At 36.4% G+C, this 11,916-nt stretch overlaps 1 protein-coding gene across 2 annotated transcripts in view; it reads right to left on the bottom strand.

Moving 5' to 3' along the window:
• The window catches only part of LOC107667825 (dedicator of cytokinesis protein 1), a 288,581-nt gene that overhangs the window by 90,885 nt on the left and 185,780 nt on the right, over positions 1 to 11,916 (bottom strand). For both annotated transcript variants that reach the window (XM_016459540.1, XM_016459550.1), the window contains exon 28: positions 1,381 to 1,482. In XM_016459540.1, coding sequence (XP_016315026.1) covers positions 1,381 to 1,482 — 102 coding nt within the window. The remainder of the gene's footprint in view (positions 1 to 1,380; positions 1,483 to 11,916) is intronic.

The following is an 11,916-nucleotide window of genomic DNA, read 5'->3' as shown; positions in this document are numbered from 1 at the left end:
TAATATATATAAATATTAAATATAAATAAATAAATATGTAAATGAATACATAAATAAATAACAGCTTTTAATATAGCAACAAATGTTGCTTTTTTGTACATTATAATGTGTCCTGTACAATCTTATTTTCTTCTAAGAAAATACAGAAAGAAAAAACTTCTTTACCATGATTTACAGAAGAAACCCACCAAAAATAGCATTCAGTGTAACAGTAGTTCATATACTGTACCAAAACATCTTGTAAGGCATATTTACAACAAGAATCAGATGACATTAAAAGACTATTTATGGATCACAGTGCAGCACCAAAATACTAATTAATTGAAATTTTAAATCTTTAATATTTGCTGCATCTACTACATTTTACCCATTTGTCAGTGATATATAGTAATATATTTTGATAAGTGCAGGTCAGAATAAGCACATCGTTTGATTTTTACATAAATGTGTTACGCTGAATGACGATGACACATTAATTCACCCATATTTCGACATTGCGTTTTTACAAAAGTTATTTGAAACATTAAAGTAGACTCTTTGGTTGTTTTCACACCAGGAAAGTCCGCTAGTTCACTTGCTTTGGTCCGGACCAAATACAATGTTGATTTTTTTTTTGTTTGGTGCGGTTCGCTTTCACACTGCCCTTTTTGCAAGTGAACCAGAAATGGTAAACAAAACCACACGTGTGCTTAAGGTCATCCATTCACTAAGGTCATCGTACCAGAGTTCGTTTGGAAGCGGACTGAGACAACCTCTTCAGCTGGGTCTCGGTACAGTTGTTTGGTCCGCACCCGAGTGCAATTGCTGTATTCACACCTGCCCAAAAGATCCGCACCATGGAGGGAAATGAACTTGACAGGACAGGTGTGAATACACCCTTTAATTGAATGTAATATTTGATTCTGTGTATATAAAATCACTTTTGTAAATTAATTAATGGGACACCAAAATGGGATGTCTTGTCTTTGACCCACATATGTGAGTTAAAGAAAACTAATCTGTGAGCTGAAAACTCATCTCTTTCGACACTATTTGACTTCATTCTAAAAAAAATTTATATATTATATATATATCTTTATTTATTCCTTCCCTTTCTAGCTTGTACTTTTTTGAACAATGCCTGAAACTTGGTATTACGAGCACTTCCTGTGTCTGTTTGCCTCTTTAAGAAGAATCGCTTTATGTATTCCCCAATTTGTAAGTCGCTTTGGATAAAAGCGTGTCTGCAAAATGACTAAATATAAATGTAAATATGTATTTTTGTCCAGCTATAATACTGGTTCACAGTTTGATGGCACATTAATATCTGTATAAAAAAGTTTACATGTGGGTGTAAAGAGTTCCTCGTGAAGTTTTTCTTGGCATTGAATGGAAACTCACCACCACGTCTGTGCGCATCTTCCCAAAGGTGCTGATGAGGTGGGTGTAGTGATAGTCTTCCATCTGCCGCAGAGTGCCGGTCATACACGCCACAAAACTGCCCTGCAGAGAGAGACAGACAGCTGATCAGTGACAGCAGAACACCTAGAGCACCTGTCAATCTAACGCTGACAGGAGCAAAGAGCTGCTGTTAAAGGGTCATAAACCCTTCTAAATGAACCACACACACACACACATTACAGCCACTCTGAGGAACTTCACCGAGAGAAGACGTGCAGCAATTCCAAAAAGCATTCCTCATTAACAGCACTTCTGACAGAAAGTAATGTGGCGAGCACCGCGTATTTGACATCAATATTTCTCCAATCTGATTACAGCAGTCAGAGACACACTAAAGGAATCTAATGATACTTCCATTTTCCCACATGCGGGAACTGGGGCCAATATAACATGCAATTAACCAGAAATCAATTGCTAAGAAATGAAACAGAGGGGAAAAACTCATTTAAGATTCAAAACACAACAAAAAAGCAGTAAAACACCTCGAACAAGCAGTGGGAATCAAACCTGTGCAGCGTATTAGAAAATGTCACATTACCTGCTGAGGAAGCCATTCAAATGTCATTTATGTAACATTAAAGATAGGTAAGAGAGAAAGTTAATAACTTATGCATAACTTATAGCATAAAACATCTTTTAATACAAAACCTGAAAATAAGCAATAAGCAAAGGCATAGTTTCTTAAAATAATTTAATCATTATTGCTGGGGACATTTTTGACGTTCTTGGTCATATTTATGTCTTAGACGTATTTTGACACTTCAAAAAACAAAACAAAAAAACAACTCTATTCAAGTGTCATTCACATGCAACTTAAATATTTAAAACTATAAAACTTACAGTAATAGTCAAAAGTTTGCAAACATTAAGATTTGTACGTTTTTAATGGTGTCAGGTCTCAAATCTAAAAAAAACTGTAATATTGTAAAATATTACAATTTTGAATAACTTTTGGTTTTGAAAAATTATTTTCATTACTATTACAGCAAAACATCTTAAATTTCTTCATGCATTATCCATTTTCTCTCTCTATCTTGTCTTTCAAAAATAGCCTTTTCCAAAAAGCAGTACAATTAAAAGGATCAGAAAGAGGGGGGGGAATTGAAAATGGAATTTTGATGGAAGAAACCTTGACTAACATTGTGAGTGGACTTGAGGGAGAAAAAACAAATAAATACGACAATGCGCAGGAGTCTTATTAGTTTAAAAGTCACTTCATTCATCTTTGCTAATTTGCAGCCATCTGAAAGGAGGAAGAACATTTCCAGCAGATTCCACATGAGCAAACACTGCGAACCGCAACCAGCCGCACGCGAAGCCTTTGCACTTTAAAAAGTGTGACCAGGGCTATTCCGCGTTTCATTTGCAAGTCTTTCCTGCAGCGGTAATTAGGGCTGGCCTACATAACTCAGCAGAAACACAACACACAGCTCATGTTCATGACAAGCTCCCCTCTTTCTCTCTCTCTCCGTCTCACCTTAGGAAGAAAAGACTGGATAGGATAAGACTGAAGAGGTAAAACTGGGGTCTTCTGTGAAATATTCATGCTTCAACACGTTTGTCAGCTGAAGTTACAGTTATTTCAGAGGCACAAAGTTTATTTTCCTGGCTGGGTAAAGACACAGTAAACACAGTTAGCCTGGAGTGAGAGATTAGCGCCTTGCCGTTCTGCTAATGCGGTTTTACAGCTAATATTTATGTTTACTGAACATCCTATCTGAGCCTTTGTGTTTGAACAGGACACATAATGACAGACAACACCGGCATCACACACACACACACAACACAATACTAATGCCGTGAGGTCAAGATAACTAATATCATTTACTCACCTAACTATTAACTTCACAACCAAAAATGATGGTATAAAGTGCTGAAGAAGACCGTTATTATTGAGTGAAATATTGTAAAGATAATGTTATCTTCTACAGCAAAGGAGCGCTGACAGCTTACACTTATACCTAAAAACAGAGAAGATAAAATGACAAGGACAAACGATAGGTCAGTTCTTATTATATTAATATTTAAGGAGTAATTGAGGATTACACGAGTGATTTGGGTGATGGACAGATGAGATTCATGAATGAAAGTGCTGGCAGAAAAAGCCAGAAATGTTTCTTCTACATGCAGCCAAAACTGAATGAAAGTGCCAGTAAACGCTGGCTTCAAATGAGTCCAAACCAGCAGCCGTTCACGTCTGAAATGAGTGACGTGCAGATATCGTGTCCTGCTGTGAGATCTGAAGTGAAGAATAATAACTCTCTCATTCAGCATGTGTAAGCATGCCATTACTCCTGATGAATGATCCTGCTTTTTACTAGAAGATAACGGATTCCTGCTGTGCATTACTCATGTAGGAATTACACATGATTGAGTTGCTCTGCAGCGGAGTCCTTCAATCACCTGATCACACGGAGACCTGATCTGCTCTTCAGAAATGTGTCAAAGAGACTGGATGTGCTGAACAAGAGCTGACGCCAGACAAAACCTCCACACTACACAGTACAACTAGTCCACTCACTCAGACTGAAAGATTTTTTTTTTATTAAAAATCTTTAAGACAAAATCTTAACTATTTACTTATTTCTTGTTTATTTAAAGGGGTCATATGATGCAATTTCAATGTTTCCTTTCTCTTTGGAGTGTTACAAGCTCTTGGTGCATAAAGAAGATCTGTAAAGTTGCAAAGACTAAAGTCTCAAATCCAAAGAGATATTCTTTATAAAAGTTCAGAGTCAGCCACGCCTACCTAAAACGGCTCGTTCTAACACGCCCCCACATGTCTACGTCACGATGTGGGAAGATTTGCATAACGCCGTCGTTTTCATTTAAAGGATTTGCCACTGATGATTCAAAAGTGAATTTTGAGCAGTGTAGAGTAGCGCTTGTTGTTTGTCATTTCTCCGATCACAAATGCAGACATGGTTTTATGTTTACGCGTAGAAAGACAGTATAAGTCATTATAATCCGTAATTATGTCCCCACGGGATGCAACAAATGCCTCGTTTATAATGAGTTTTAATGTTATTTCTCATCGCTCCGGCCGAACACGGCATCACAATATGGTAAGGGGCGTAACATTTCCGTCACACGCTTGAGGTATTCGGCCAATCACAATGCACTGGATAGCTGGCCAATCACAGCACACCTCACTTTTCAGACCGATGAGCTTTGTAAAAATCGACACGTTTCAGAAAGGCGGGGCATAGAGGAGAAACAATTATGTACAGTATGTGGAAAATAATGTGTTTTTTTAACCTTAAACCGCATAAACACATTTCATTACACCAAATACACAAAATAATGTTCTTTTTAGCAACATCATATGACCCCTTTAAAAAAATTTATTCATGTAATTATCTACTTAATGATTTATAGATCTATTCTTGTTTTATGTATTCTATAATAATAATAATTTGTTCGTTGTTCATGCAATAGTCAATGATTTGGCAATCTGCCAAACAGAAAAAAGAAAAATGGATGGACGGGAAAAAAATAACAATGGACTGATGGATGTAAGAAAAATAATAAATGGATTGGTGGATGGATGGATGGATGATAGAAAGAAAATAAATGGATGGATGATAGATGGAAAGAAAAACAATAAGAGGATGGATGAATGGAAAGAACAACAATAAATGGATGGATGATGGAAAGAAAAACAATAAATGGAAGAATGGATAGATAGAAAAACAAATGGATGGATGGATGATGGAGGAAGGTAAGAAAACAACAGATGGATGGATGGAAGGAAAGAAAAACAATAAATGGATGGATGATAGAAAAAAAAAAAATGGATGGATGATGGAAAGAAAAACAATAAATGGAAGAATGGATAGATAGAAAAACAAATGGATGGATGGATGATGGAGGAAGGTAAGAAAACAACAGATGGATGGATGGAAGGAAAGAAAAACAATAAATGGATGGATGATAGAAAAAAAAAAAATGGATGGATGATGGAAAGAAAAACAATAAATGGAAGAATGGATAGATAGAAAAACAAATGGATGGATGGATGATGGAGGAAGGTAAGAAAACAACAGATGGATGGATGGAAGGAAAGAAAAACAATAAATGGATGGATGATAGAAAAAAAAAATGGATGGATGATGGAAAGAAAAACAATGGATGGATGGATGTATGGATGGTAAGAAAATCAGATCAATGGAAAAAAGAAAAAAAATGGAAGGACTGGAAGAAAAAGATGGATGGATGGAAAGAAAGAAAGAAAAACAGTAGACAGACGGATGGATGAAACAAAGTATGCAGATATGCAGCTCTCAAATTGTGACATGAACATCATGAAATAATGGTGATTTGATGGAAAAGGCTTTTAATTTAGATCACGTGCTGGTTGGAGTTCTGATGACAGGCCTCTCTCTCTCTCTCTGAGCGGACGGGAATCCTGCAGCTGATTCACTCTCATCTCAGCAGACAGAGACAAAGGCTGCATCCTCTAAGGTTCATCTCTCCCTTCATCTGTGTTGTGCTCCTCAGCCTGTTGCCATGGAAACTGTTTTCTTAAGGAGGTCGATCAAATAAAAGTCAGAGAGAAAGAATGAGATCTTGCTCAAGAGTTTCCCCGACTTCAGCTCCAGAGATTTCTCAAGGTCAGTCTGTGCAACACCAGCGAATAATCAAGCACACATAACATATCCACACACCTCTGAAACTCTGGAAACAAACATTTATGGGAGTGGCCAACACATTGCACAGCCAATCAGAAAGCCAATTAAAGCAACTTTGATCAAGACATGCAAATGTACATACCACTGGAGCACACTTCACTAGTGACAGAAAAGTTTTCAAAAGTTTGAAATTTTTAATGTTTTTGAAAGATGTTGTATATGCTCAATAAGGCTGCATTTATTTAATAAACAAATACAGTAAAATAGTAAAATGTTGTGAAATAGTATTACAATTTAAAATAACTGTTTTCTTTTTGAATATAATTTAAAATGTAATTTATTTCTTTGATCAAAGCTGAATTTTCAGCATCATTACTCCAGTCTTCAGTGTCACATGATCTTCAGAAATCATTCTAATATGCTGATTTGCTGCTCAAGAGACATTTCTGATTATCATCAATGTTGAAAACAGTTGTGCTGCTTCATAGTATTGTGGAAACCATGATATATTTTATGTTTTCAGAATTCTTTGATGAACAGAAACTTTAAAAGTATTTATTTGAAATAGAAATCTTTTGTAACATTACAAATGTCTTCACTGTCACTTCTGATTTAATGCGTCCTTGCTGAATAACACTCCACTGTGCAACATTTAAATGGAGAAAATGTTTTAAAACGTTTGCTTCAAGTTTCAATCTTGTATTCCTTGACACTTTAGACCTTAAAACTGAAACAGGATAGTCACAAAACTATCAAACACTCACTTGAACGCAATTCAAATATTGCATCGCACAACAGTAAACATTTGCAGAAACAGCTGCAAAAACACAAATAAATGTCCTCTGCTGGTGATATCGCACACCTGCGCAGCAAAAACTGGCATTGTAAGCATCATTTACAGCCACAATTTGGCTGCCGCAGTTCTATGCTGTAAATCGAACACCTGCAGAGCGAACAGTGCATGTCAATTAATGTTGCGGCTTTTATGGTCAGACGTTGAATATCAAGTAGGAAAATCCCAAACAGGACTTTGCATGGAATACAGCATCAGCTCAAAAAGCGTATATACTGCATGCACACTTCAAAAGCAATGCAATGCAAATTTAAATGCAAAAACACTATGCAGTCTGGGCAGTTTCAGAATACTGTTTTCAAGATGCAATAGCAGGGCAAAAAGAAAGACATGCGTCTGGCTGAACATCTTTCACATCTAATGGTTTCGTATTCTTGCTTCAGGTCGAGTCAGTTTTATTACAGCGCTGGAGCGTGTTCATTTACAGCTAAATCACACTAATTAAATAATGGCTCTGTCAGTTACAAATGGAGCCGCTAAGACAGAATCCCTGTCCGCTTAACTGAAGACATGCCGCTCCTGTAGAGACACCAGCAGGAGCCTGGAAACATCTGGAGCAGCAGCAGCAGCAGCATCTGTTTGACGCACAGCAGGAAAAACCCCTCGCAGGAGAAATGCAGCGATGCAAGAACAACAGCAAACTTAAAGGGACATTTCACTCAAAAAGGACAATTTGCTGTTAACTTAATCACCCTGCAGGCCATCCAAGATGTAGGTGACTTTATTTTTCTTCAGTAAATCAGTAAAGAAGATTTTTAGCTGAGAGAGAACTGTGGTCCTTGGTGGTTCAAACAAAGCAAGTCAAAGGCACTTTGAGAGTCAAAAAAAGCATATCAGGCAACACAAAATTAATACTCGTGGCTCCTGAAAATATATTGAGGTCTTATGAAGTGAAACGATTGGTTTGTGCAAGAAACTGAACATTATTTACAACATTATTACTTGGAATCCAGAGCCTCAGGCAAATGGTCCAGAGTGATGTCTAGTTCACAAACGAATCATTCTTTCGAAACGGTTCTTTTTAGTGAACTGAATGAACCAGTTCACCAAATTGGACAGAATCAACTTAAAAGTTTGCAGCTCGAACAGCACAGATCTATTCAGGTTAGTCAATCAAAAATCTCTTTCGGACATCCAACAGTCACTCCGACTCAAAATGAGCCAAAATACTGGCGTATCTGATCCTATGATGAATGAACTCATTCTGCGGCTCTGGATTACAGGTTATAATGTTGTAAATAATGTTCAGTTCCTTGCACAGCCTGATTGTTTCGCTTCATAAGACATCATCAGGAGCCACCGGTATTCATTTTGTGTTCTTTGAAAAGTTTTTTGACTCTCAAAAGTGCTGGTAGTCATTGACTTGCATTTTATGAATCACCAAGGACCACAGTTTCAGCAAAAAACTTTTTCACTGTTCTACTGAAGAAAAAATGTCACCTACTTCTTGGACGCCCTGAGAGTGGATAAATTAACAGCAAATTTTAATTTTTGGGTGAACTATCCCTTTAAAGATCTGCAAAAATGGCTCGGAACTCATAATGGTATTAATGTCATAACAATGAGCACATTAACATATGACTGGCACATTTACACATTAGCACTGTTGGAGATTAATGGTTTGCTACTAAAAATCAAATTCTCATTGGATAAATATAATAAATTGAAAAAGGATGGAAAATGGTCATGAACAACTAAATGATGCCTGTTCTGGTGCTAGAAACCATTACTATTAATACAACTGGACTTCAGGGATAAAAATAAATGTTAATGTAGAATATGAGCTGTTGAATTTATAATGGACGTCTTATTTGTAATTTATACACCAGCATCTTCTGTCTGTATCAACCAAACAAATCTCGTAATCTAGATGGAACAGTGACATGTATCTACAGAAACTTCAGACTGACTCATTTGCGTGTGACTGCATGTGAGAGTTCTTGTGCGTCTTGTGAGAGTTCATCAAGTCCAGCCAGAACCGGTCCAGAGTCCTTCAGATATTTGCATGTGTGTGAGATGGTGTTCGGCTTAATTACGTTTATTACCACACACACATAAAGCAGTTCAACACACTGTCAGCTATAATGGAGTGCAATGTGTTTACTTACTGGCAGCATTTTAACTTGATTACAGCTACAGCTCAGAGAAAGTTAGTGCTTTTATTAGAAAAGCTGTGGAAGTCTTTGTTCTTGTGTACTGTTGTTTAAAATAAAATGTAAAAAGTGCTTTTTTTTAGTACTGTACAGACACAAGGCTGAATGAAAGACGTGCAGACAGACAGAGAGAGGAATGATGTCTGGCATGAGAACAGATCTCAGCAGCTCTTGTTTTAAGGTCCTAATTAAAGCAGCAGGGATTCGGGTTGTGAACGACAGGCTAGCTGAGAGAGATTCTGCAGTCTTCAAGTGGACCTGCTGACGGTCATTAGTACATCACAGAAACAAACTGCACTCAACCACTGTTAGCTCACTATTGACTGATCTATAAAACTAATTTCATTAGCACATGCTTTTATCTAAAGTGACTTACAGAACACTTACCATAAGCACAATAAATTGCAGGGGTTAAATATCTTAATCGGGTGATGGAATACATATCCAGTGTTATTTTCTGACTGAAATATTATAGTTGTGATTAATATTTATTATGTTTTATTATTAATAATTTATTTATTTTTATTGATAATTTATGAATTTCAATGTATTTTTATATTTTCCCTTTTTTTTTTTAAATCTCTTTCATTTTAATTTGTTACACTTTTAATAATTTTTTGTGCTTTTGTCCAATTTTTTTTTTATTTGCCTATATAATCAGTTTTCAAGTTAAACTAAATAAAAATGAGAAACTGTGCCTTGGCAATTAGATGAAAATATATGTTTAAGTTTAATATATATATATATATATATATATATATATATATATATTGTCTGTATGTATGTATATGTACATAACATTTTAATTCAGTTAACATATTTCAAGCAACATTTTTTTATGGTTTTAGTTTTAGCTGACTATAACAATGAAGAGCCTGAATAAGCCATCTTTCCACGGTTCCCTCACTTTTTAATCAAAGAATCTCCTTGACTTCTCCATGACCTTTACAATTCTTAATTATTACCGAATAAGGATTTAAAAAAAAAAGAAAAGAAAATGCATTCATGCATTAACAAATCATTTGAACCCATTTGTGAACCAGTTCAACCAACTAATGGGAAAGACCAGACAATTCATCACAGATCACTGACTTCCAAGCAGGTTTTAATTTTCACAAGAACAATATCTAGCTAATTAAATATTTTAGAGCTTTCCTGACTTTTCCAGGTCAGTTCCTTACATTTCTAGGTTCTCTATGAAAGTGGAAAACCTGAGCTTAAACCACTTCATCACCACACCCAGATGGAATCTGCTGACTTGTGTCCATTTCTATGCTGATTTTGCAACAACAAAAAAGACACTAGCATAATGAATTTAAACACGATCAAAATTGGAGAGTATTACATGCCGAAAGCTCAATGAAATTGCACAAACTATTTAATACACCAACAAAGAGGAGATGCAGGTACAGAAAACCTGACAGCTGTCTGAAATCTGCAGTTTTCTGCACATACAGAAAAGTGAGGGTCTCAACATCTGCACGGATAATATAGAGCCGCTACAGCGCTGCTGACAGATACGAGTGTTGAGAGCATGAAACTGTGAGTGTTTCTGGAGTGTGTCTCAGGAGATGGAAGTTCAAAGCCGTTTGTTCGGGGAACTGAATTTAGACGCTGAGGTTCACACATTTGATTTCAGTCATGACGGTTGGACAAAACCCGTGGAATAAGGGCTGACCAATCCTGCGGGTTGCACAAAGTCTCTCTCTACATGCACGTGTGCGTACATATAACAGAGCAAAAGAACCACAAAACCTGAAGAAAATAATGACTCTACTACATGCTGATTCAACAAAACCCATGCAAAGGAGACAGATGTCACCCTGGAGGAGGCCATGCGGTGGTGTGGCCTTACTAGCGGCTAGGACAATGAAATCAATGCGTGCCGCGTCAGCAGAAAGCACTTGGCTCCTAGTGGCCCTTATGAGGGCAGACTAGAAAAAAATAGACAAACAGAGAATGAAGAAGTGAGATGAAGAAAGAAAAGCTGCGTAGATGAACCAGACTATGACTGGCCAAAGTGAAAGTTCTCCCCCAAACTCATAATTCACTCATTTACTCATATCATTTTTAACCTGTATGACAGACTTTCTTTTGTGAAATGCAATAGATGCATGTCTCAATGGGGTGCAAAGTTGTTTTGGACCCTACATTCTTCAAAATATCTTTTGTTGTGTTCAGTAGAAGAATGTCACACAGGCTTGGAAATACGTGAGGGTGAGCAGATGTTCTCAAGGAGATCTCCCTTAAATGTCTCAAACAAAACTCTAGCTTTGAATCTATTTCAAAAACTTTCTCAAATCCCAGCTTGTCCTCAGAAGCAACTTTGTTTCCCATTAGACTGATAAAACCTTTTCTTTTGTGGCGACGGGCTGCAAGTCTACCTGAAAGAACTGAAATAATGTGGTGACGTGATGTGGAACTATAATGCAAGCTTGGAACGACTTTACAGTCATTCAGTTGCTAAAATATTATCATCTTAGAATGTCTGACAGCCAATCAGAATCAAGCATAATGCCATGCCACAACTGACCAATCAGAGTATCACAAAGTGGTAACTGCTGGTAAATGATAACTGCTGTTTTAAACCAAGATAAATAAGCTTTGATATATATTAAAGTCTAACCTCATTTATAGCATGCATTTGTTATGTACTGTATGTGTGTGTGTATATATATATATATATGCCATGGAAATGTTAATATATTATTTTTTTAACTAGTTTTTATTTTTATATTTTCTGTTTGCGTTCTAATGTTACATGTTTAGTCATTTTGATGTGTCTAATTATAAGACTTCATTTTCTTATATATATATATATATATATATTTTTTTTTTT

Source organism: Sinocyclocheilus anshuiensis, unplaced genomic scaffold (assembly GCF_001515605.1).
Source record: "Sinocyclocheilus anshuiensis isolate Anshui unplaced genomic scaffold, SAMN03320099.WGS_v1.1 scaffold493, whole genome shotgun sequence".
Classification (NCBI taxonomy): Eukaryota; Metazoa; Chordata; class Actinopteri; order Cypriniformes; family Cyprinidae; genus Sinocyclocheilus; species Sinocyclocheilus anshuiensis.
This window is presented reverse-complemented; position numbering and strand designations above follow the sequence as displayed.